The sequence below is a fragment of the Portunus trituberculatus genome, chromosome 13, assembly GCF_017591435.1.
Source record: "Portunus trituberculatus isolate SZX2019 chromosome 13, ASM1759143v1, whole genome shotgun sequence".
In the NCBI taxonomy this organism is placed as follows: Eukaryota; Metazoa; Arthropoda; class Malacostraca; order Decapoda; family Portunidae; genus Portunus; species Portunus trituberculatus.
Genome location: NC_059267.1, coordinates 1,563,618 through 1,591,117, shown reverse-complemented (window position 1 = coordinate 1,591,117; position 27,500 = coordinate 1,563,618). Strand labels below are relative to the sequence as shown.

General features: G+C 40.5%; 2 protein-coding genes across 2 annotated transcripts in view; one reads left to right on the top strand and one right to left on the bottom strand.

The window, feature by feature from the left end:
• Positions 1–2,222: 2,222 nt before the first annotated feature.
• On the bottom strand, positions 2,223–5,005 carry LOC123502940 (vegetative cell wall protein gp1-like). Its single transcript, XM_045252233.1, has 3 exons — positions 4,452–5,005; positions 2,388–2,456; positions 2,223–2,229 (listed from the first exon to the last, which is right to left on the bottom strand). Exons 1-3 carry the CDS (start codon positions 5,003–5,005, stop codon positions 2,223–2,225), a joined length of 630 nt encoding a protein of 209 aa, XP_045108168.1.
• A 4,946-nt stretch (positions 5,006–9,951) lies between these two features.
• Positions 9,952–27,500, top strand: part of LOC123502939 (histone H3.v1-like) — a 23,114-nt gene continuing 5,565 nt past the window's right edge. The window contains exons 1-3 of the mRNA XM_045252232.1: positions 9,952–9,981; positions 21,960–21,975; positions 23,478–23,578. Of these exons, the coding sequence (XP_045108167.1) occupies positions 9,952–9,981; positions 21,960–21,975; positions 23,478–23,578 (147 nt within the window). The remainder of the gene's footprint in view (positions 9,982–21,959; positions 21,976–23,477; positions 23,579–27,500) is intronic.

The following is a 27,500-nucleotide window of genomic DNA, read 5'->3' as shown; positions in this document are numbered from 1 at the left end:
ATTATTCTCTCTCTCTCTCTCTCTCTCTCTCTCTCTCTCTCTCTCTCTCTCTCTCTCTCTCAATGAAGTAATGAGCTGATCGCACAGATTGACCGTCTCTGATCCGCCAATGGCCGCTCTTCACGGCTCACAAAGGCGCCTGTGATTGGCTATTCAAGTATCTGATCTGGTCAATAGAAGCTCTGAGTAGCGACACGTTTGAACATATTTTTCGTATTCGTTTCTTCATTTCTATTCGTTTTTTTTTATTCTAAAGGCTAGATATAAAAAAATGGAAAGTAATGAGCGGTTTCTATCTCTATATAAGTTGTCTTATATTGTTTTATTTAATTTCTACGTATTTACCTATTTTTTTTTGTGTATCTCTTCACTGATCTTAATTCTCTGTTCAGGAATGTTTGTGTGTGTGAGAGAGTCAAGGTTGGGGTGAAGGCGGCGTGTCGAGACGGAGGTAATGCAAACAAATTAAACATTCTGAGAAGACGAAATGAAAAAAAAAAAGAGAAAGTCAGAGGAAAGTAGGAGAGACGAAAAGAGAGAGAGAGAGAGAGAGAGAGAGAGAGAGAGAGAGAGAGAGAGAGAGAGAGAGAGAGAGAGAGAGAGAGAGAGAGAGAGAGAGAAATGCAAATACAAGGAAGAATAAGAACGAAGTGTGAAAATTGCAGTGCCTGAAAAGTGACACACACACACACACACACACACACACACACACACACACACACACACACACACACACACACACACACAGTTAATCTGAGTCGTGACAGCAAGACGGACAGCTGACAAGACAAGACAGACACGAGAGAGAGAGAGAGAGAGAGAGAGAGAGAGAGAGAGAGAGAGAGAGAGAGAGAGAGAGAGAGAGAGAGAGAGAAACCTTGGGAAGAAAGAAGGAATAAAAGAAGGAAAAGAAAACGGACAGTGAGTGACATTTTTCCATTTTCCTTCTCTGCTTTACCTACAAAAACAAATTGCAAAGGAGCAACAAGAAGGAAAAAAAGAAGAAAAAAAAAACACGTATGAATTCTGGCAAAAATATACGAAACTTCTTAAAAATACACAGAGATCAAGATACTTTTTTTTCTTTTACAATCTCACCACCACCACCACCACCACCACCACCACCATCACCACCACCACCACCACCACCAGCATCATAACCTTTCCATAGCCTTTTCCAGCTCGCCACTCGTTTATTCCAAGCAAATCCAGGAAAATATTTCACCTCTACACTGAATATCTGAGCGAGAACGAGAACAAGAACGAGAGAGAGAGAGAGAGAGAGAGAGAGAGAGAGAGAGAGAGAGAGAGAGAGAGAGAGAGAGAGAGAGGGGTACAGTAATCACGACCAATGATTTCTAGATAGTGTGAAATGAATACAGCGGATGAATAACTAATGATCGCTTTAAAGGTACGGTGTCTATTGAATGTTGTGTCGGCCGCTCCCACGTAAATATATTGGAAGTGAAAGTTCAGAGGGAGAGGTGGTGGTGGTGGTGGTGGTGGTGGTGGTGGTGGTGGTAGTGGCGGTGGTAGTCAGCATGATGTTCGCGGATCGTGTACAATGACGGGGATATTTCGTGGTTGATTTGACAATGTTTGGTGATCTGTGGGTAATTGGTGTGTGTGTGTGTGTGTGTGTGTGTGTGTGTGTGTGTGTGTGTGTGTGTGTGTGTGTGTGTGTGTGTGTGTGTGTGTGTGTGTGTGTGTGTGTGTGTGTGTCTGTCTCTCTCTCTCTCTCTCTCTCTCTCTCTCTCTCTCTCTCTCTCTCTCTCTCTCTCTCTCTCTCTCTCTCTCTCTCTCTCTTGTCTAAGTATTTCTCTATATTCTTTTAAGTCTTAGTGTTTCTGCTATTGTTGTTGTTGTTGTTGTTGTTCTGTTTCTTGTATTACTTTTTTACTTTTCATCTTGTTCCTTCTACTCTTTCTCCACCACCACCACCACCATCACCACCTCTATTCCAAAACACGAGACAAAAAATACACACACACAAAAAAAACGCTTCTCTTTCATATTTCTTCCCGGCAAGCGTTTCCAGAAGGTCAGGGTCATGCAACAAGATTGGCAACACTGACAAGCCAAGCCTCCAGAGCGCCACAGAGCTTTCCTCCCTCCTGCAGAGTTACCAAGGCTGCTGGAAAGATCAAACCCCACGAGACACTGCGACACTTAACAGACTGGAAGCAACATGGAAGCGAGCTCTGGAAACCTTTATTTAGCCCTCAAGTCCTGGAAACGCGAGGAGGCGGACACAGAAAGAGATAGAGAAAGAGATAGAGAAAGAGAGCGAGAGGGAGAGGAACGGCAAGGGAAGGAGAGAAACTCAATGATTCTGGTATGGCTTTTGCAAATTCCATAACATTGCATCGCTCCCTGGAAACACTAACGCTTCCAGTTGACACGAGTTCAGCTGCCCTGGAAACCCTCCGCGGGGTACATATATGCGGTTCTGGAAACTGGAAACAAGGCGTATTGGAGAGGGATTTCTGAGTCTCTGGTGGATGTGATGACTGGAAAGAGAACGAGGAGGAGGAGAAGGACGAGGAGAGAGAATAAAGAGGAAAACAGAAAAGCGGAAACAACAAAAGCGATGGAAGGGAAAAAAGAAAAGATTTGTATACTGCATAAATTCTGGAAACTTGCAAGAAGAGATGGAAAAAGACAACAACAACAAGACGAAGACAAAGATAAACAAGAAGGGCAACAATAAAGAGAAAACTGAGAAGAAGAAATAGGAGAAGGAGAGGAAGAATCGGAGAGGAAAAGATAAAGTTTCTGGGAGATACAAAGGAATGGAGGAAGATGAGGAGAGAAGGAGAAAGAAGAGAAGATAAATGCAAGAAGACTAAGAAAAGACGGAGGAACTTGAGAGAGGTAAAAAATGAGAGAGAGAGAGAGAGAGAGAGAGAGAGAGAGAGAGAGAGAGAGAGAGAGAGAGAGAGAGAGAGAGAGAGAGAGAGAGAGAGAGAGAGAGAGAGAGAGAGAGAGAGAGAGAGAGAGAGAGAGAGAGAGAGAGAGAGAGAGAGAGAGAGAGAGAGAGAGAGAGAGAGAGAGAGAGAGAGAGAGAGAGAGAGAGAGAGAGAGAGATACATGAGAGGTGCTGTGAAGACTTAGTGAGGCAAGGAAAGTGTTTTCAGGAAGACAATTTCAGGTCACGAGGAGGAGGAGGAGGAGGAGGAGGAGGAGGAGGAGGAGGAGGAGGAGGAGGAGGAGGAGGAGGAGGAGGAGGAGAAGGAAAAATGAGCGAAAGAATATGAATACAAGGAACAGAAAGTGGAGCAGGAGGAGAAGGAGGAGGAGGAGGAGGAGGAGGAGGAGGAGGAGGAGGAGGAGGAGGAGGAGGAGGAGGGGTAAGAGGATGGAAGAGTCAAGGAAATGGTAAAGTAAGAGGAAAAGGAGGACAAATGGAGGAGAAGGAAGAGGAGGAGGAAAAGGAGAAGGACAAAGGGGTGAGGAAAGGAGCAGGAGGAAGAGAAAGGGGCCGTGACTCGAGGGAAATCATGAGAACAACGTTACAATAGTGTCGCACCCACGCACTCACACACACACACACACACACACACACACACACACACACACACACACACACACACACACACACATACTGACTTGTAATGCACGTCCTCTCACACTCCGCTCTTACCAACACCCTCTCTCTCTCTCTCTCTCTCTCTCTCTCTCTCTCTCTCTCTCTCTCTCTCTCTCTCTCTCTCTCTCTCTCTCTCTCTCTCTCTCTCTCTCTCTCTTCCTTTACCACCTCTCACTCCTTCCCATTTCTCCATACCCTCATTCCTTCTCAACCCTTTTCTTTACCTCTTACACCTTCCCCTCACTTCCCCTCTCACTTCCCCTCACTGCATTCACCGGTCAGCTTTTCCCATCCCTCCCCTCTCACCCCTAATCCCTTCCCAATTCTTCCCCTCACTGCTCATCTCTTCCTTACACACATCACTTCTTATCCCTTCTCAATACGTGACTCGTGAGCACCTGTACTCTTTCCTAACCCTTCCTTTTACCCTTCACTTTCTCTCTACCCTTTCTCCTCTTTCCAATCAATTTTTATATATTTATTCCATGAATGGGCTAAAGGGGATACATTTTTGGGGTACCTCCTATCTCAAAGCTCACCTGCTGAAATCATTGCCCCGAGTGAGGAAGCCCAACCTACACTCGGACTGTGGACATCATTCGAACCCGTGCGCTTGGAGATCTCTCGGACCCCAAAGCGCGTATGGTTCCTCTGTACTTCCTCACCTCTTTATCTCTTCCTATCTATTTTGTCAGTATTTTTTTTTATTTATGTTTTTATCAAATAACTCAGTATACCTTTTTTTCCCCATTTTTGTTGCACTTGGCCAGTTTCCTCTCCTGCATAAAAGAAATTCGTTATATATTGGTGTAGGACATCGTCAGTATCTTGGACACTTTCATCCCTTCACCTCTTCCCATACCTTTCCCTCCAATCCTCAAACCTTCTCTTCCCTTCCCATTTCACTCCAACAGATGTCTCTCCATGTATGTTTCCCTTCACCTGCGTAGGGAGGCGGGGCGGAGACGAAGCTGGCTGAGGCGGGGTGGCGGGAGACGAAGTGGCTGGAGACGAGTGTGGCGGAGTGGCTGGGTCAGGGTGGCTGTGGTGCTGGGAACAGTGTGGCGGAGACGGGGTGGCGGGAACGAGGGTGACTGGAATGATAGTGGCTGGAGACAAGTGTGGCGGAGTGGCTGGGTCAGGATGGCTGTGGTGCTGGGAACAGGTGGCTGGGGTGTGGCGGAGACGGGGTGGCGGGAACGAGGGTGGCTGGAAGGGTGTGGCTAGAAGGGTGTGGTTTGGAGGGTATGGTTTGGAGGGTGTGGTGGAGACGGGGTGGCGAGCAAGGGGTGTCAGGGACGAGGGTGGCGGGGACTCGTCGGTCAGGGAAACAAGCGTCAAATCACGGTACCTCTGATTCCTTTTGAGCGGCACACACGCGAGCTTCCGGCGCCGCGCAACAGGTAAGCGACTCATTTCCGGTCAGGTACGTCCGAAAAAAGAGGTGCAGCGGTGGTCGTTGTTATTAATTGGGGCGTGTAACCTTGCCATCAGCCCCCACGCACGCACGCACGCACATACACAATCTCACGCACATACACGTACGCAAATAGTGTTTCCTTGCTGTTTTTTTTGTTTCACTCCATTTCTGGGTTTCATCTTTCTGTTTTGTGTTTTTTTATTCAGCAAACAGACTTTTTTTTATTTTTGTTTTATATACAAGTCTACCTATTTATTTTTCTTTTTCTGTCTATCTGTCTGTCTGTCTGTCTGTGTGTCTGTCTGTCTGTCCGTTCATCGTGTAGTGTTTCCGTGAGGTTTAATTTAGACTACAAAATGTCAGTTTAATTCCTCATTTTAATCAATTCATCTCAATTTTCCGCCGTGTCTTGTTGAAATGGTTGTCTTCCTAATTCATATTAATTTTCAGAATGCACCTAATTTTGACTCACACACACACACACACACACACACACACACACACACACACACACACACACACACACACACACACACACACACACACCTGCCTGCGCTATTTCCGTGCCACATATGACTCTCGTTAACACCTGATTACCCGCAACACCTGGGCCTTTCCTCACCTTTTTCCACGTACCCTAAGTCCTCCTCCTCCTCCTCCTCCTCTTCCTCCTCCTCCTCCTCCTCCTCCTCCTCCTCCTCCTCCTCCTCCTCTTCCTCCTCCTCCTCCAAAAAAAAAAAAAAAAAAAAAAGAACAGGTTTTAGTGGAACTTTGAGCTATAGATATCAGGTATTAATTAATGTAAAAATTAAATCTTACCTAATGAAACACATAAGCTATTAACAGAACATTATACCTACTTTTTTTTCTCATGTACACTATTTCCACCTCCTGCCATGACGCGCTTTTTTTTTTTTTTTTATTTATACCATGTGGTCTTTTCATGTGAATTTATGGGCTAAAGGGGATACTTTTTGTGGTACCTCCTATCTCAAAGCCCACCCGCTAGCAAACCGTTGCCCCGAGTGAGGAAGCCCAACCTACATTCGGACCGTGGACAGGATTCGAACCCGTGCGCTTGGAGACCCCTCGGATCCCAAAGCACGCATGGTTCCACTGTACCACTAAGAGATATGACTAAAACTGCCTCTTGTCCAGCCTCAACTGTCTTATATCATTATTCTAGTTCTTTTTCTCCTTTTCTGCTTCCTCCTTTTTCTTCTCTCAATCTTGCAATACCCGCCAAGATTCGCTTATTCTGTTTCTTACATATTCTTTCTCATCTCCTCTCTTACAATTTCCAACAATATTATCTTTTTGCCTCTTTTCTACATTCAATTGTACTATATTGTCTGTCTTTCGGCTAATTCTTCCCAGTCTTTTAGGAATCTTGCATTTGAAGTGGGTTGTTTTTAAGTTTCTTGTTGCCTTTGACTAGTTTCCCTCTTGCATAAAAAAATGTCTTTCCTAATTAACACGTATGGAGGTGTGTGGGTTCCTCTTTTTTCATTGTGTGATGAGTTTTCATCTTCTAAAAAATAAGTTTCGTGTTTTTTTTTTTTCATTTAATTTTGGTTACAAGTTAAGTCAATGAGGTTTTTTAATTTCTCCTTTTTTTATGTTGATTTTTGTCAGATATTGCTGGAGTTTTAATCATTTTCTCAAACATGAAAATTTAATACTCTCTCTCTTGCTGTGTGAGAGATTTACATACCTACACACACACACACACACACACACACACACACACACACACACACACACACACACACACACTATAAACACTTAACCCCTTCAATAACACGACATGTTTCTCCTCCTCCTCCTCCTTCCTCCTCCTCCTCCTCCTCGTCCTCTTCATGACAAGCAACACTCACCATCATAAATAAAGACCACAGGGATTCATTGCTACACTTACTGGAAAATGAAAGATATAATGTATGAAATGCGACGTCTCAGTGGATTGAATGAAGGGAATTGACTGACTGCTGCCTGCCAGAAATAAAGACCACAGGGATTCAATAGAGCACTAACTGAATAATGAAAGATATAATGTGTGAAATGCTGCGTCTCAGTGGATTGAATGAAGAGAATTGAGTGACTGCTGCCTCCCCAGAAATTGTAACTGCAAGGGGAGGTGTCATTCTATACGTTGTCTGTGTTTGTGTTGCGCCATATTAGGTTTTCTGTCTTTCTCTGCGTCTGTGTTTCTTTTATTGGTATGTATTTTTTTTTTTTTAGCTTTCTATCGTCTCTCTGTTGCTTTTTTTGTTCATTTTCTATTCCTTTTATTTTATATAGAACGACATTGTCAGGGTTTTATTTATCTATTTGTATGACTGTTGTTCTTCAGTTATTCTCTGTAATCCTCCTCCTCTTCCTTCTCTTTCTCCTCCTCCTCCTCCTCCTCTTACGTAATCCTCAGTTTTTATATATTTCTGTGTTTCTCCTATTTCTCCTCCTCGTTCTTCTCTCTTATTCGTTCTTCTCTCTTTCTTATCTCTCCTTCTCCTCAGTCTTATTTATTTTTACGTATTTCCATGTTAAACCTTTCTCTTTATTCTCTTCTTCCTCCTCCTTCTACGTAATCCTCAGTTTTCTTACATATTTCTGTGTTTCTCCCTCTCTTATTCCTCCTCGTCGTTTTCTTTTCTTATCTCTCCTTCTCCTAAGTCTTATTTCTTTGTACGTATTTGAATGCTAAACTTTATCTTCAATTTTTCATTCTATTCTATTCTAATCCTTCTCTTTATTCATTCCTATTCCCTTCCCTCCTTCGTCTTTCTTTCTCTCCCTACAAGTTTCTCTATTTATGTATTCTTCATTTTCACTCCACACTTATTATTCCTCTTCCTCGTCTTCATTTCATTTTTTTCTATTTCTTTTGTTTTGCGAGTTCCTTTTTATATTCTTCTTCCTCGTCTTCTTATTTCTCATTTTCTTCCTCTTAGTCTTCAATCTTCATTACCAAAATACTTTACTTTTTCATTTGCGTTAGTCAGAATTGGAGGAAAAACAATAAATGTAAGAGAGAAAAAAAAGAGAGAAAAAACACAGACTTGAATGGAAGATAGAATGGAAAAGCAAGGAAAAAAAAAGAGATGAAGGAAAATTAATATCCTGTCTTTGTTGTCATCACCTGCTATTTTTCCTTGATCTTCGTATTTCTCTTGTCTTTATCTAATATTTCTTTGCAGGGATTTGTTTTTCCCTCCTTGACCTCTTTGCTCTTGAAATGTTTATCTGGTTGTCTCTCGCTCCATCTCGCTTCCTTCTTGTGCGTTGCCTGATACTTATTGTCTTGGTTTATTGTTTTCATTGCGTTTGACTGGCTGTTTTTCTACTTAATTTTGTCTATTTTCTTTTCTCTCTTTCTTTTTTGTCTACCTATCTCGCTTCGTCTCTCGCTCCATCTTGCTTCTTCGTGTCCGGTGTCTTGTTATTGTTGTTTTGTTTATTGTTTTCATTGCGTTTGACTGGCTGTTTTTCTGCTTAATTTTGTCTAAGTGTTTTTTTTTTCTTTTTTTTTTGTCTATCTATCTCGGTTGTGTTTCTCTTACCATCTCGTTTCCTGTCTTTTATTGTTTTCATTAGTTTTGTCTTTCTGTGTGTGTCTTGTTGTTTTTCTGTCTAGTTTTTGTTTCAGCGTTTTCATTTTCTTTTCTTTTTTTGTCTATCTATAGTCTACGGTTATATATTTTTCCACCATGGCTTGTGCTAGTAAATGTATATGCCAGTAAATGTATACGCTGTGAATGTATGCGCTAGTGAGTGTTTGTACTAGTGAATGAAGAGTAAAATGTATGTGTTAGTAAATGTATATGCTAGTGAATGCCTGTCCTGATGAATGTATGTGCTAGTGAATGAAGAGCAAAATGTATGTGCTAGTAAATGTATATGCTAGTGAATGCCTGTCCTGGTGAATGCATGCGCTAGTGAATGTATGTGCTAGTGAATGAAGACTATACTCATACATATTTGACTTCCTTCACCTCCTCGTGCATTGATTTCTACAAGATTGACAGGATAAACTCTCTTGAAAATCCGACCAATCAATGACTAGAAAACAAAAGCAAGAATAAAAGAAACAAGTCGATAAAGAAAACAAGAATTAAATCAAAGAAACACAAAACACCAAAAGTCTTACGCCACAAAAACATCCGCATGGAAAAAAAAGAAAGAAAAAGAATAAATAAAATAAGAAAACAAGATAAAATAAAATAAAATACACTTACATTTAAAAGAATAGAAGAAAAACGACGGAAAAGGGAAAAAATACACCAAACAGCGCAAAACACAGTAAAGAATACACACTAAAACCAGGAAAGAGGAAAATAAAAGTGTAACCATGACATTTTTCCTCCTTTTTTTGTGGTTTTCCTTCTTTTTGTGATCTGTAATCTCCTTATTCCTGATCCTGTGGCAACCAGAATAACGAAATGACACACGTGGAAGATTAGGAGGAGGAGGAGGAGGAGGAGGAGGAGGAGGAGGAGGAGGAGGAGGAGGAGGAGGAGGAAATGCTCAGGTGTAGCTATCTTTGTATTTCTGAACTCCACAAAGGGACAGAAATTGATACGTGATACAAAACAGACTAAGAGAGAAGTGAGAGTTAGATTTTTGATACGGGAGTTGTCTATATTTGGAATACTTGACGAAGGGAGAAGCTCAGGTGTTTGAGAGAGAGGTTAAGTCATTACTTGGTATTATATAGAAGAAATGCAAACATATCTATAGCGCATCTTTACTACTTTTACTCCATTACTAGGTCACAGTTTTACCTTGAGATTTGTGTACGATTAGACGATTTTTACTGACATTAGGAAGGATCTATGGAGCTCAGAGGATTAATAGCCAGTCTCTTTTACCTTAACCCTCACAAGAGTTTCTGAAGCTGTATACAATCGCCAAATAGTAAAAAGAATGAATAGAAAAACGCGTCATGGTAGTGAAGGGGGTTGAAAGGTTCCAGGTGAGGTTATACTATTTTATAAGGATGTTTTTGTGGTTTTGGTGACTTTAACATGATTTCTACGTTATTAGAATTAGAGAAAAATACTTGAAAACTCAGTAATAATTCTCTGCGGCCTTTGATATTATTCCTGGTGAAGTTACAATGGATCCTAATGTTGTTTTTACGGCTCTAGCGACTGATTAACCCTTCCAGTACAAGGACATATTTTTATCTTGAGATTTGTGTACCATTAGACCATTTTATTGGCATTAGGAAGAGTCTATCAAGATCACAAGATTAATTGCCACAGTCTTAACTATCTTAATCTCCTACGTAAGTTTCCGAAGCTGTATAAAGTCACCAAATAGTAAGCAGAATTAATATGGATACACGTCATGATACTGAAAGGTTAAGAAAATCATGACATGACAGATAGGGTAAACTCTCTCTTGAAAACTTGACTAATCAAGCAACAAAGAAAAGAAACAGGAAGAAAAGGGACAAAACATTAAAGAAAACACCCGAAAAATACAAACACACCAAAAATAAACTAAAATATAAGAACAAAAAATCACTAGAAATAGAACCAATAGAAACACAACTCAACACAACACAACAGAGATAAAGAAGACAAACTGGACAGGTAACACCACTGACACCTTGACCAAACACAAACACACCCAAAATAAACTAAAATAAAAAAAAACACAAACCCTAGAAGAAGAACCAATAGAAAGATAACATAACACAGCACAAGACAACGCAACACAACAGAGCTAATGAAGACAAACTGGACAGGTAACACCACTGACACCTTGACCAAACACAAACACACCAAAAATAAACTAAAATAAAAAAACACAAACCCTAGAAAAACCAATAGAAAGATAACATAACACAGCACAAGACAACGCAACACAACAGAGCTAATGAAGACAAACTGGACAGGTAAAACAAGTGACACCTTGGCCATTACTAACCGGTACCTGGATAATGCCAACACGAAAGAGTGGCTTCCCCGCGTAATGACGAATGTAAGGTGCGTGTGTGTTCATAAAGGGGTGAAGATAGTGATGAATAGTGTGCCAGAGAGGGATTGGAGTAGCAGGAGAGGCAGCTAATGTACAGGTGAGTCTTGGCTGTAGCACTGACTCACCTGAGGATAAAAAGTGATAATAAGTCATTGTGGTGTTGATGTGCAGATGAACTGGTACACCATTACTATTGTTACCATTAAGATAGTGAAAAATATTGTTATTTTGTCTGGCCAGCCTTGTAGAAGATAATGAAAGAAGTTATGAGGTGTGATAATGACTTTTGAATGCTTCTAATTCTTTCTTGTTTTGTTTTCTCTATTTTTTCTTTTCTTGTATCTTTAAAACGGAGATACTTTGGGGAGGTTAGATATATATATAAAAAATTGTTGTTTTGAGTTATGATTAGTTACATGTAAAGAAAATGGGATAAGGGAAAAGAAAGGACATAAATAGGAATGATATCTGACGTGAGAAACATGAAAATAAATGAAAAAAAGAAGTAATGAGGTAAAAATGTAAAGAAAAATAGAATGTATGAAAGAAAGGAGAAATGAATACGGTGAAATGTAAAGAAAATTGATTAAAAAATATGGAAAATAACCAATTAGAATTCAACAATATAAAATAAGGAGTGATGGATGAAAATAAATGAAAGAAAGAAGTAAAAAGGTAAAACGTAAAGATAAAATAGGACAAATAAAAAGAAAAGAGAAATAAATAAGATGGAATGTAAAAGAACAGATGAGCAAATTGATGAAAAACAACACTTAGAAATTCAATAAAGTAAAACAAATAGAGATAAATAAACAAATGATAAATAAATTACATTGATAACTAGTTAACTTACAAATCAAAAAAGTGAAATAAATATGATAAAATGACAGAAGTGAAGGAAAGTGAATGGAAATTAAGTTAGATATCAATAAAAAAAGGATGAAAATGTGAAAATAACAATAAATGACAAACTCCTGCTGCTGCTGATGATAAGGAAATAAGACAAAATACAGGCTCTCTCTCTCTCTCTCTCTCTCTCTCTCTCTCTCTCTCTCTCTCTCTCTCTCTCTCTCTCTCTCTCTCTCTCTCTCTCTCTCTCTCTCACACTCACACTCTCACTCACACTCACATTCACGCTCTCACTCTCTCTCTCTCTCTCTCTCTCTCTCTCTCTCTCTCTCTCTCTCTCTCTCTCTCTCTCTCTCTCTCTCTCTCTCTCTCTCTCTCTCTCTCATACACCTGCCCTCTGATGCAATGCTATATACAATTATCATGAATTACTGCACAACACTCAACTTCCAGCAAGGCAAAGGCAATACAAAGTTAAATGTTTTGTGATCATATATGAAAAACTAGAGGAGTCTGCTTTTACCCAACGCCAAAAAATGTATTAGTTGAAGCTTCGTGAAAATTTAACTTCTTGCATATTTCTCTTTATTGGTATTATTCTTTATTCGCCATTTTTTTTATGTAGTAGAATGTTGTTACTATTTTGTATTTTGTCTTTTTGTTATGTTTCTTTTTTATTTATTTTTTTTTTGCTTTAGTCAGGAATAAGATGAATAAGAACAATAGTAATGTAAAAAACAATAATGGTAATAAGGACAATGCTATTATTATTACTGCTATTACTACTGTTACTACTACTACTACTACTACTACTACTACTACTACTACTTTGAAGTGAGTGAAGTGAGTGAAATAAAGAGGAAAGTCCGAAACGCAAAGGGAAAAATGGAAAACTTCTCTACTATTTCTCTTTTCACTTGGAGATCGGCTTAACTTATTGTTTCCTTTACTTTATTGAAGGGGAAAACTGTGTGTGTGTGTGTGTGTGTGTGTGTGTGTGTGTGTGTGTGTGTGTGTGTGTGTGTGTGAAAGAAAGCAAGCAAGCACGCAAGCAGGAAATATAATGACTTGCAACACACACACACACACACACACACACACACACACACACACACACACACACACATACACACACACATCAATACCATCACTAGCATTCCTTCTCTCACCTGTCTTTGGCACACCTGCACACCTCTCGTCACCTGTCCTTAATTAATTAGGCCTCGAGGGAACAAGACAGGTGTGGAAGAGAGAGAGGGAGAGGAGAACAGGTGTGAGTGAAGGAGAGGGAGGGAGAGTTATCTTATTAATGGTATAATGATGGAGTAATTTGGTTTCTTCTCTCTCTCTCTCTCTCTCTCTCTCTCTCTCTCTCTCTCTCTCTCTCTCTCTCTTTCTTTTCCTTTATTCATTCTCTATCATTGTTTTCTTCCTTTTTTTCTTCGTCTTCCTAAATTTCTCCCTCTCCTTCTCTTTCTCTCCATCCCTCCACTTCCTTCCTCCTCTCTCTGTCTCCCCATCTATTGCTCGCCTTAATCCTCCCTCCCTCCCTCCCTCCCTTCCCTCTCCCTCTCCCTCTCTTTTCTTTATCTCTCTCCCTATTAGTACTTTTTCTTCTCTCCTCCTCGGAAGAGATTAAAAAAATAAGAAAAAAGTTACGGGCCGCTGTTTTGGAAATTAGGGTCGTTTTAGTCGGAAATCTCGTAACATAAAGTGGCTTTGATGCCTTACCGCCATTACTGCCTCTGCCTCCTCGCCACTCTTGCTGCAGTCCCCCCTTATGAAAAGAAAACGGGTGTATGAACGAGGAAATGAATAAATAGATAAATAAACCAATAAATAAATGAATATGCGAGAACTATTTTCATTTATTTTGTGTGTGTGTGTGTGTGTGTGTGTGTCTTTCTGTTTGTCTGTTTACATGCGTGTTTATTCATTTATGTATTCTTTTGTTGTTGTTGTTGTTGTTGTTGTTGTTGTTATATCTTATCTTTTCCTCCTCCTCCTCCTCCTCCTCCTGCTCCTCTTCTTCCTCCTCCTCCTCCTATTCAACCTTCATCCTCTCGTCCTCTCTTCTTTCTTCTCCATCCTGGTATTCATCCATTTCCGTTCTCCTCTCTCCTTCCCTTCCTCCTCCTTCTCCTCCTCCTCCTCCTCCTTCTCCATTTCCTCCTCCTCTTTATCTTCGTCTTCCTCATTCCCAGGATAAATCTCAAACGCGTTCTCCTCTATCTTTTCCTTTCCTTTTCCTCCTTCCCATCCAAAGTGTCTCCATCCTTCCTCCTTCCTTCCTCCTTCCTCCTCCTCCTCCACCACGAAGCATACATCAAGCACAACCAAATTGGCAATCAACGGAGTCAACTTTATTGTGTGTCTATGTAGTAAATCAATAAAAGGTGCGATGGTTTTATCTCTCCTTGTTGCCCTTATAAACGAGGAGAGAGAGAGAGAGAGAGAGAGAGAGAGAGAGAGAGAGAGAGAGAGAGAGAGAGAGAGAGAGAGAGAGAGAGAGAGAGAACCACACACTTCTCTTCACACACAATACCTTATCTACATCAAACACACACACACACACACACACACACACACACACACACACACACACACACACTCAGGTGCTCTTCGATAGAGGCACCTTACCTGTTCTTAAAATCCAATTACTGAATATGCAAAGCAGCTCAGGTGAAGTATTAAAGAAGAGGAGGAGGAGGAGGAGGAGGAGGAGGAGGAGGAGGAGGAGGAGGAGGAGGAGGAGGAGGAGGAGTGATATGAGGGAAAAAAGGAGGAAAATAACTAAAGGAGAAAGAAGGATGAGAGAGAGAGAGAGAGAGAGAGAGAGAGAGAGAGAGAGAGAGAGAGAGAGAGAGAGAGAGAGAGAGAGAGAGAGAGAGAGAGAATACGATGGAGGAAGAAAAAAAGTACAGGAGAGGAGGAGGAGGAGGGAAGTGAAGAAGAAAGGAGAGGAAGAAAAGAAGGGATAATGGAGAGAAAAGAATGTGGAAAGATAATAAAGGAGAAGTGAGAGGAATAGAAGGAGGAAGAGAAGTGATGAATAAGGAAAAAAAGAAGAGAGAGAAAAAAAAAAGAGAGGAAGAGAAGGAGATAAAAATTCTAGGAGATTAAAAAAAAAAAAACACGATATTTTTTTCCCCTTCAATTAATCTTGTTTGGGAATATAACTTTTCTCTCATTTTTATTTCTCTATTTTTCCACTTCCTTCTTCTATTCTAAACCCTTGCTACTGTTTTCAATCTACACTTCTCCCCCTACCCTCTCTCTCTCTCTCTCTCTCTCTCTTTTTCTCTCTCCACTCACTAATTTCTCAAACGCATCATTATTTCCCGCGCTGACGTAAGGAAAGTGGGAAACCTGATCCCGTTTTCTTTAATACCACTTCTGATGCCTCACTGAAAAACAGGGACTTGTCATTTTTTTTTCTTTTTTCTTATTTTCTTCGTCTCAGAATACAAAGTGATTTAATTTGTACCCAAGATTACTAAGGTGGGGGACTAAGATGTGTGTGTGTGTGTGTGTGTGTGTGTGTGTGTGTGTGTGTGTGTGTGTGTGTGTGTGTGTGTGTGTGTGTGTGTGTGTGTGTGTGTGTGAGAGAGAGAGAGAGAGAGAGAGAGAGAGAGAGAGAGAGAGAGAGAGAGAGAGAGAGAGAGAGAGAGAGAGAGAGAGAGAACAGAAATAAATGAATCAGGAAAGCAAAGATAGGAGAGGAAAAGAAGGAAAAAGATGAAATGGAAAGAAAATTTTAAAGTGTTTTCATGATTAACAGATTACATTAACAAGATTCTGAGACATCAATAATGAGAGAGAGAGAGAGAGAGAGAGAGAGAGAGAGAGAGAGAGAGAGAGAGAGAGAGAGAGAGAGAGAGAGAGAGAGAGAGAGAGAGAGAGAGAGAGAGAGAGAGAGAGAGAGAGAGAGAGAGAGAGAGAGAGAGAGAGAGAGAATTGGATTGGGTGAAAGAGGAACATTTTCAAAAGGGTTTTCTTGATTAACAGATTAGATTAAGATGATTCTATACTATGAAAGGAAGAAACAGTTATGAAACATCGACTTTGATCATCTCTGTGGCTCTCGAGTGTTTCCTGCGAGAGTTTATAATTAAATAGAGGTTCTCAAAGGTGATTCCGCCATGAAACATTAAAATAACAAGGTTTCTCTGCCATAAAATGAAGGAAAACACTAATGAGACCTCGAATACCCATCTCTGTGGCCTGGAAACGTTCTTAATCCCTTCATTACTGGGACACATTTTTTACCTTGAGATTTGTGTATGATAAGGCCATTTTAAAGACATTAGGAAGGGTCTATGGACGTCAAAAGATCAATGGCTAGAGTTTTCACTAATTTAATCCATACATAAGTTTCTGAAGGTGTATAAAATCACCAAACAGTAAGCAGAATGAATAGGGAAACGCGTCATGGTGCTTAAGGGGTTAAAATAGTACAACATTCCAGTGGTAGGTAAAATGAAATGGCTTAGTCATGTACGATAAGATAAGGATTAAAAGAGCCTAGAGAAAACCAGCTGAGAGAAAATCAAGGAGGAAGACAAAGTGAGATGGCAGGGAATATTGATGAGCCTAGATTTCAAGTCTTGCTCCAACTGAAAGCACAGAAGCAAGGTCAGCTAATTGGTAGAACTGCAAAGGGTGGCGTGCACAGGGGAAGATGCAAGGGACAAACAACTGGAGAAGATTTGTACACTGAGCTAACTATGCCTCACTGCTATTTATTTTTATGCAGGAGCTGCTCAAGGGCAACAAAACATGGAATAAAAGGCCAGTTCCCTAAAAAAAACATGAGAGTTAACCAAAATTCAGGGACGAATGTCTTGACACCTCTCTCTTAATTAAAAAAAATCAAGTCGTGGGAAGATGGATATACAGAAACAGGTAGTAAGTTCCACAAGGCTTTCTTCTTCCTCTCACCTCTATTTCGTCCAACTCCCTAATGCAAGAGGTAACCAGTACTCTCAATCATTCATACTCTGGAACTCCCTGCCTGTTTCTGTATTTCCATCTTCCTACGACTTGACTTTTAAGAGGGAGGTTTCAAGACATTTGTCCCAGACTTTTGGCTAACGCTATTTTGATCTTTAAGGGAACTGGCATTCAAGTGGACCTCTTATTTAATCTTTTATTGCCCTTTGGCTTCCCCTCTTGCATAAAAAGAACACTAGAAAAAAATGAAAAGGAGAAGAAGGTAGCAGTTTCACTCACTAGAAGACCTTACTCTGAAACACTAATGAGTCTACCTGAAATAACAAGGTTTTTATGGTGTTTTTTACGGTTCTAGAGACAGATTAACAAGATTTCTACATTACCAAAGGAAGAAACAATTTGAGAACTCGGCCAGTCCTTTCTGTGGCCTTTGAAAATAGTGTTGGTGTGAGAGCAAAGCGTTTCTGAATGTGTAGCGTGCATCAAGTGGTGTGGGAGAAATGAGGAGGGATTAGCACGCCCTCTTACACCTTCCTACGCCTTCCCACGCCTCGCCTCCCTCGCTTCGCCTACTGATACTCGCTCCACACACACTAATGGATTTCCTTCCCCTTCAAAACGATGCCTTTCGATAGTGTGCGTGTGTACGGCTTTATGTAGAAAGGAGGGTGTCTATCACTGTGTGTGTGTGTGTGTGTGTGTGTGTGTGTGAATACTAATGCCTCTTTTCTTGTCGTTCGTTAATACATAAAGGCAAATTGTTAGAATATAAGATTTTTTAACTAGATAAATAGAAAAAAACAGTCAAAATATGATAGTAAAGAGGTATCATGACGTAAAAATAATTCAAATGTGTGCCTTTTTTTTCGTAATTAACCCCTTCAGTACTATGCCGCGTTTTCATATTCATTCTGCTTACTGTTTGACCATTCTACACAACCATAAAATGAAGGAAAACACTCATGAGACCTCAAATACTCATCTCTGTGGCCTGAAAACGTTCTTATGTTGGGATTAAAATAGTGAAAACTCTGACCATTAATCTTCTGACCTCCATAGACCCTTCTTAATGTCAATAAAATCGTCTAATCACACCCAAAAGTTCATGATGAAAATGCGTCCCAGTTCTGAAGGGATTAAAAAAAATCTCTAGTAGCAAATGAAAAATGAGGATGAATATTGACAAAAATAGTTATCATTTCACCTTCACGTTACCTGTCAAACGCAACACCATCACCACAACACCACAACACAACACCAAATGACAAGCTTACAACTCGCCACTGATCGCTTTCCGGCGCAACGAACACACCACATCAACAAACAAAACGGGAAGGATGAATGGCAGATGTCAATAACAAGTCAGAGCAGAAGTGTTTAGTTTCATAGAGTTATTTGCATTAACCTCTTCAGTACTGGGCCATATTTTACTAGTTTTGGGTTTGCTAAGACGATTTTGTTTACACTAGAAGGGTCTATGAAGGTCAGAAGATTAATGGCTAAAGTCTTCACTGTTTTAATCCCCACATGAGTTTCTGAAGCTGTATAAAATCACCAACTAGTAAGCAGAGTTAATATGAAAACTTGTCATGGTACTGAAGGGGTTAATGAACATCTATTTAACTCCTACAGCACCAATACGCGTTACTATATTCATTCTACTGAATATATTGTGATTTTATACAGCTTTATATACTTATGTGGAGGATTAGAATAGTGAAGACTGTGGCCATTAATCTTCTGACCCCCATACACCCTTCCGAATGCCAATAAAAGAGTCGAATCGTAAAGAAATCTCAAGGTAAAAATGTGTTCCAGTATTGAAGGGGTTAATGTTGTCTTGTGGTCTTAACTTGGTGGCACTGATGGTGGTGGTGGTAGTGGTGTTGGTGGTGGTAGGGGTGATGGTGGTGGTGGTGGTGGTGGTCAACTTTCCTTTATACATTCCTCAGTTCCTATTTTTCTCATCAACCAATGTACGAGTTTGTTTTTATTTTTTTTATGCATGTAAAGTTAGTTCACTTGCTCATATTCTTACTCAACAATCAATTAAGGTCATCATTTATTCACACATTCGTTCGTCGCTTTTAAATTATGATGAGGAAAAAAGTGACACTCGTAATTAAGCAAACACCTTCATGACACACAACACGTTCACTTCTCAATTTCACGGACGACAAGCGTGAAATTCAACATGGACTTATTAACTCTCACTCATTCTCTCACTCTCTCTCTCTCTCTCTCTACTCGTAAATAACAAGAGCGTTCATTTCTTTTTGTTTTTCTTTTTTTCGTCTCTCTCTCTCTCTCTCTCTCTCTCTCTCTCTCTCTCTCTCTCTCTCTCTCTTTTCTACTCGTAAACAAAGCGGTAATTTCTTTTTTCTTTTTCCTCTCTTTGTATCTTAACTAAACATGGAACGGCAACTTTGAGAGATGAAAGCGATTTCTCTTCATAGTTTTACACGCCGAGCAGAAAGCAAAAAAATACACGAATTTCTGCAGGTGACGGAATACAGTTTATCGGAGGGAAAATGAGGCGGAACGCAATTCACGCTCCACTATGCTAATAAAGAAGGGAAAAAATAAGTCCAAGTGAATATATAATTACTTTGTCAATGCAAAAAAAAAAAAAACGTACGAGAATATTTTGTGATGTACCTTTTCAAGATTTCCATCGAAGCATTGATACCAAGTCACGTGCAGGTAATCATTGTGCATCAGAGCAGTGGTGAAGGACAGACGAGGCTCATAACGTGTTCGGGGAGGAAAAAAGAGAAAAATACAAAAAAAAAAAAAGCTAAATTAAAGGGTTTATAAAATAGTTAAAAAAGTCGAAAGAAAAAAAAATGATGAGAATAAAAAAACAACAATAATTTCATGTTAAGAGAAACGATGCAAAAAAAGTTAGGAAAAGTAATGAATAGGAGTAAAGGAAAACAAAACAGTGATTATTGATAAAGTGAGTGAACAAAATAAGTAAAGACAATATATCACTCAGAAAAAAAAAAAAAAATTACGGATACTGGGACATACTTTTACCTTAAGATTTGTGTACCATTAGACCCTTTTATTGACATTAGGAAGAGTCTATGGAGGTCAAAAGATTAATGGCCACAGTCTTCACTATTCTAATCCCCCACATGAGTTTCTGAAGCTGCGAAAACCACCAAAGAGTAAGTAGAATGAATGCATGAATGAATGAATGAATGAATGAATGAATGAATGAATGCAAACACGTCATGGTACTGAAGGAGTTAATAATAAAACAAAGTCAATAGATAATCAAATAAATAAGAACAATATGACTCCCAATAGAAGGTTCACGCATCAGTTATGAATAAGTAATGCAAAAAAATAAAAGTAGAAAATAGAATAGAAATAGGAAAGAAAAAATAAACGAACACGAAATGAAAACAAAAAAGTAGAAAATCATATGAAGCCAACACTCACGTAACCGATGAAAAGCAACAACACAAACACGAAAAGCAAAATAAAACGAATAACAGATAGGAAAGCAACAACAACAACAACAACAACAACAACAACAACAACAATAAATGAATACATAACACATTCATAAACACCAATGAAAAGCAAACACATAAACAAACAGAAAGCAAACACACACACACACACACACACACACACACACACACACACACACACACACACACACACACACACACACACACAATGTAACCCGGAATTACAAACTTTCTCGCTACCTTCCGCCGCCACCAGTCACACCACCACCACCACCACCACCACACCTGCCACGCCACACACCTGTCACAGTGAGTGTAGTTTTTTTTTCCGCACAATCACAACTGTTTTCCTGTCAAGCACACCTGTAGGAAATCTAACTCTCTCTCTCTCTCTCTCTCTCTCTCTCTCTCTCTCTCTCTCTCTCTCTCTCTGGTGTACTGTGTGATTTTGGATGTTTTTTTAATTCATGTATTTACTCATTTATTCATTCCTTCATATTAACGTGTGTCGTAAATATTTCACGTGGACCCAGTTGTTCATAATTCATTTCTTTCCCCGTCACTGAAATGCTGAGTTATTTATTTATTCATTTATTTATTTATCTGTTCTATTTGCATCATCTGTTTTCATCCAGCTTTTGCCAGTCACTTGTAAACATGCGAGCGAACATTATTATTCATCAAATTGTAACGAAAAGTAGATTTTAGAGTTCGGCTTTTAAGGAAGGCAAGAGTTTGTTTACTTTTACGTGTCTTTTAAGTAGTTTTTTTTTTTCGAGTATTTGTCGCTTTCGTCTATTTTTGCGTTTTCGGTTTTATTAATTAATTCGGTTATGTGTGTTTTTTTTTTTTTTTGCTAGCTTTCTCTCTTTCTCTTTCTTTCTGGTTATCTGTTTTTATCTATGTCGAAGTCTCTCTCTCTCTCTCTCTCTCTCTCTCTCTCTCTCTCTCTCTCTCTCTCTCTCTCTCTCTCTCTCTCTCTCTCTCTCTCTCTCTCTCTCTGCATATAAATCAAGTTATGTCTATCTGTTTATGAATCATCTATATTCATTCATCTATATCTGTTAATCTCTCTCTCTTTAATCATGTATTGATTTACCAATCTTACCTTTGTACCTTCCTATTCACCATTAACCAATTAACCCTTTACCTATCCTACTTATCCACTGTCTATCAATCAACACACCTATCAATTAACCTCTCTCTCTCTCTCTCTCTCTCTCTCTCTCTCTCTCTCTCTCTCTCTCTCTCTCTCTCTCAACCTGTGTCCCATTTCCGAGGCCAATTAATCACGCTTCCTATCTCCTCTCTAATCCTGGTGTCCGGGATCCATCTATCAGTCCTCCTAGTTTTTTCAGTATCTGTCAATTTGTGTCTATTTTCAAGCTCATCTGTCCATCTATATGCCTAACCATTAGCTCTAAGTCTCCCTCTGTGTGTGTGTGTCTCCTCATATTTCTTGCCTTTTGGTGTATTTGTTTTTGTTTAGGTATGTTTCTGTGTGTGTGTGTGTGTGTGTGTGTGTGTGTGTGTGTGTGTGTCACCCTCCAATCCAATGCCTTCTTCATTCCTCCCCCTCTCTCTCTCTCTCTCCTACCTTTCCGATCGGTGTTACTGCGATACCTAAGTTAATTAAGTTCTCTTCTACTCTCCACGTAAGCAGGTGTCTAAATCACAGGTACGGATGCACACAGGTAACCCGAGACTTGGGGAGACTTCTTTCTTTTGCAGGTGAGAGAAAGAGAGAGAGAGAGAGAGAGAGAGAGAGAGAGAGAGAGAGAGAGAGAGAGAGAGAGAGAGAGAGAGAGAGAGAGAGAGAGAGAGAGAGAGAGAGAGAGAGAGAGAGAGAGAGAGAGAGAGAGAGGGGGGGAGGTTGAAAGTAAGTGTTCATCTTTAACTATCCTGTCGAGTGTTCTTTTCTTCTTCTTCTTCTTCTTCTTCTTCTTCTTCGACTTCCATTTTTTCCTTGTTCTTGTTGTTTTTTCTTGTTTTGTTTTTGTTCTTATTATTCTCAGATTTGTTCTTCCTTTATTTATTCTACCGTCCTGTTCTTTCCTCCATTCTCTCTCTCTCTCTCTCTCTCTCTCTCTCTCTCTCTCTCTCTCTCTCTCTCTCTCTCTCTCTCTCTCTCTCTCTCTCTCTCTCTCTCTCTATTCTGTCCATTTCTACTTCTCTTTTTTTTTTTACTCCGCCTCCTCTTCTCTCTACTCCTCTTCCTCCTCCTCTTCTTCTTTCTCTTCCTCCTCCTCTTTTTATCTCTCCTACTCCTCCTCCTTCTCCTCCTCCTCCTCCTCTTCTTCTTTCTACTCCTCCTTCTCTTCCTCCTCTTCTTCCATTTCCTCCTCCTTTCCCTCTTCTGAAAGGGGAAAAAAACGGAGAGAGAGAGAGAGAGAGAACGAATATGAAACTGTATGAATGAATAAAACAAATGAAAAAAACAACAAAAAGATTAAAAATAAAAAGGAACCAGTGGAAAAAAAAACCAGGAAAAAAAAGTAAAAAAAAAAGAAATAAGAAACAAAACTGTAACAAAAAGTGGAAAATACAAAATGAAAAAGGAGAAAGAGAGAAAGAAGGAAAGAAAGAAAAGGAAAACACTGCTTCTCTTTTCCTTTTCCTTATTTTGTATCTCGTTTCCGCCTCGTGCAGAAGAGGAGGAGGAGGAGGAGGAGGAAGGGGAGGAGGAGGAGGAAGATGAGGAGGAGGAGGAGGAGGAGGAGGAGGAGGAGCACACACTCATACATTCCAAAAGACACAGAAGAAGTAGGACAGAAACACAAGGCGGGGTGAAGGATGAGAGAGAGAGAGAGAGAGAGAGAGAGAGAGAGAGAGAGAGAGAGAGAGAGAGAGAGAGAGAGAGAGAGAGAGAGAGAGAGAGAGAGAGAGAGAGAGAGAGAGAGAGAGAGAGAGAGAGAGAGAGAGAAAGGAAATGAAGGAAACAACAAGTAGAATATTCCTGACATCAAACACACACACACACACACACACACACACACACACACACACACACACACACACACACACACACACACACACACACACACACACGCACACACACACACACAGTGAAAACAAGGAAACTAAAATACTAATATTACTGCTCTCTCTCTCTCTCTCTCTCTCTCTCTCTCTCTCTCTCTCTCTCTCGCTCTCTGGCGCCCACACCTTCACATTAATGCAATCCATCAATATTAAGTACGTGAAGGAAGAGAGAGAAAGAGAGAAGAAGAAGAAGAGAAGGAGGAGGAGGAGGAGGAGGAGGAGGAGGAGGAGGAGGAAGAGGAGGAGGAGGAGGAGGAGGAGGAGTAGGAAAGAAGAGGAGAATAGAAGGGAAAGGAGAGAAGATTACACGTTGGATGCCATTAGAGAGAGAGAGAGAGAGAGAGAGAGAGAGAGAGAGAGAGAGAGAGTGGTATTAGTTCACCCAAGAAGTTTACGAGCAAGGAAAGAGAAAATGAAGGAAGGAGAAAAGACAAAAAAAAAAAAAAAAAAAAGTAGAGAAATGAAAATAAAAGAGAAGGATTTAGAGGTGGCAGTGTTGTTTGCAAAGTTCGAGAAACACACACACGTACATACACACTCACTCTCACTCTCACTCTCTCTCTCTCTCTCTCTCACTAATGGTTTTAACGTACCTTGAAGATTTATCGTGTGAACAAGGAGGGAAAAAAATGGAGAGAGAGAGAGTGAGAGAGAGAGAGAGAGAGAGAGAGAGAGAAGGAAGAAGATAAGTGAGGAAAGTAATAAAGATGAATAAGGAAGAGTAGAAGTGACAAAGATGGAGTGAGAGTCTCGAATTAATGAGTCTAAGAGAGAGTAAGTGACACGAGAGAGAGAGAGAGAGAGAGAGAGAGAGAGAGAGAGAGAGAGAGAGAGAGAGAGAGAGAGAGAGAGAGAGAGAGAGAGATTTTTTTGTATGTTTTGTAAGGCGTTTTATAATATTTACTTGTGTTTACTTGTTATTAAATTTTCTCATTAATTTGTAAAGGTGAGGTTATAAAATGCTGAAAATGTTCTGTAAAGTTGTTATTTGTTATTGTTCATCTGTTTTTTGTGTTCTATTATTGATATTTCTTCTTGTTTTTGTTACGAGTGTCTGTTTTGTTTATTTATCTATATATCTATCAGCTTGTTATGTGTTTGCCTGTGTCTATGCATCTAAAATCTCTCTCTCTCTCTCTCTCTCTCTCTCTCTCTCTCTCTCTCTCTCTCTCTCTCTCTCTCTCTCTCTCTCTCTCTCTCTTACTTTCTCATTCTCTTCCTCATTTTCTTTCTTTCTTTCTATTTTCTCTTCTCTCTCTCTCTCTCTCTCTCTCTCTCTCTCTCTCTCTCTCTCTCTCTCTCTCTCTCTCTCTCTCTCTCTCTCTCTCATGTCTCTTACGCTCTTACACCACCCATCTCTCCAGCACGCTCCTCCTCCTCCTCCTCCTCCTCCTCCTCCTCCTCCTCCTCCTCCTCCTCCTCCTCCTCCTCCTCCTCCTCCTCCTCCTCCTCCTCCTCCTCCTCCTCCTCCTTCTCATCCTCCTCCTCTGCAGACTGGAGAGGAAAATTTACGACACAGGAAGAAATTGTGTCCGTAAGCGAGTGAGATTTATGTAGGAGTATCAACGCCACTGGAGAGGTGGACAGGCTTGCTGGGCTACACACACACACACACACACACACACACACACACACACACACACACACACACACACACACACATGGTTATTATTTTGCTTTATTCTCTCTCTCTCTCTCTCTCTCTCTCTCTCTCTCTCTCTCTCTCTCTCTCTCTCTCTCTCTCTCTCTCTCTCTCTCTCTCTCTCTCTCTCTCTCTCTCTCTCTCTCTCTCTCACACACACATTTGCTTTCACAACTTGCACATCTGCTGTCCTCTACATTGTCAGTTTATCACACCTGCCTTTTCTCACGTTACGCCCACGCTCACACACACACACACACACACACACACACACACACACACACACACACACACGTATACATACACAAACACACACATACATTATTTCACCATCTAGTATTACACATTCACACGTCACCTGACCTCTTTTTAACTAGTCTGAACTTCAGGAATTTATGTTACCTGATATCCTCGCCAGGTAGGTGACACGTGACCCACTCAGGGCTTTTCCTCATCCAGGTGTCATGTGTCAGGTGAAATATGTGAACGAGTAAAAATTTGAACGAGATGTGTTGGTTGATAGAATTTTTTTGTGTTGTTAGTGTTTTTAAATCTTTTCTGGGTGAATGTTGTATGTTTCTGTGTTTGGTGGATGGGAAAGTTAGTGTGTGTGTGTGTGTGTGTGTGTGTGTGTGTGTGTGTGTGTGGAGTTACTTGTATAAACGTGGTTTCTATCGAAGTTGTGTGATTGTTGCTTCAGTGTTGAGAGTAATGGTGGATGTAATCTATGTGGAATAACACTGCCTTTCCTTTTTTCTTTTTAATTTCACATCCACTTCACTTCCTCGTTGTAAAGTTGAGCAGGTGCTTTCTTCCGTGACAATATGAATATCAACAGTGGTAGTGGTGGTGGTGGTGATGATGATGGTGGTGGTGATGGTGGTGGTGATAGCGGTCATGCATTCAAAACACAACCAGCAATTCATTACCAAGACACGTTTCCATATTCATTCTGGTGACTATTTGGTGATTTTAAACTGCTTCAGAAACTTATGTGGGGATTAAAATGTGAAGACTGCAGCCATTAATGTTCTGATCCCCTATAGACCCTTCCTAACATCAATAAAATCGTCTAATCATACTCAAAACTCGTGATAAAAATGCGTCCCAGTACTTCATTAAACTTCAAGCAATCTGGAACCCCACAAACGTAAAACATCCAATGAACACAACACACTAAAATCAAAATGTCTTAGGCCAGGCAGGAAGGGGGCGTCATATCCAGCACAGACATAGAATAGCGTGGCCACGTTTTACATATAGAGAGGTGCAAGGACTATGAGAGCTGGCCAGAATTTCCCCATCCTGTTTTGAAGGTCACGCCGCCGCTGCCTTGCTGGGATATGGTTTGTTGTATATTGGTGGCAGCGATGGGATCAGAGCGCCGTGAAGCCAAACTGATTACTGTGGAAAACTGCTGCACGTGGTGATAAGATACTGGGGGATGGTTATGTTTGTGGTGGTGGTGGTGAGGGTGGTGGTGGTGGAGGTGGAGGTGGTGGTGGTGATACATGTGAGAATGAACATGCGCAACTACAAAGAGAACATTAATGATAAGAAAGTTTCAAGGTGAAGGAAGGAAGAGAAAGAAGAGAGAAAAAGAATAGGTCAAAGATAGAACAAGAAAAGAAGCCTGAGAAGAAGAAATTGACAAGGAGACAAAGGAGGAGGAGGAGGAGGAGGAGAAGGAGAAGGACGAAACAAGGAGACGAATGAGGTGAAGAGATGATGAAAAGCAATGTGGACAAGAGGTGATCAGCGCTGCAAAACAAGTATGTCATCTTCCTACCCCCCCCGCCCCCCCACCACCGACACACACACCCCCCCCTACCGACACACTCACTCCTCCCACCACCGACACACTCACAGGTAATCTTAATTGGTTTGTCTCCTCGATCCCACAAAGACAGCGTGCTATTGGGAGAGATAATTACACCTTTTCTCAATGATTACAACCCCTCACCTCTCTCTCTCTCTCTCTCTCTCTCTCTCTCTCTCTCTCTCTCTCTCTCTCTCTCTTTCGCTTCTTTTCTATTTTCTGCTTTTCTCATTCTTATTTTCTCTCTTTCCTCGTTTTCCTTTGTCTGTTCCTCTTCTATCTCCTTTTTTCATCGTCTCTCTGTCTCTCTGTCTCTCTCTCTCTCTCTCTCTCTCTCTCTCTCTCTCTCTGCACTAATTTTTCTTCTCACTTTCTTCACATCCTCCTCCATCTTGTTTTCTTTCCTCCTTTTCTCTTCATTTCCTCACTCTCTCTCTCTCTCTCTCTCTCTCTCTCTCTCTCTCTCTCTCTCTCTCTCTCTCTCTCTCTCTCTCTCTCTCTCTCTCTCTCTCTCTCTCTCATTTCGCCTAAAGAATAATTGAGAAACATGAAAGGTGTATTTTCTTTCCTATTCATGTTTTCTCTCTCTCTCTCTCTCTCTCTCTCTCTCTCTCTCTCTCTCTCTCTCTCTTCCCTTAGTTTTTCCTTAATCTTTTCGTTACTCGTATCAAAGTGTGTGTGTGTGTGTGTGTGTGTGTGTGTGTGTGTGTGTGTGT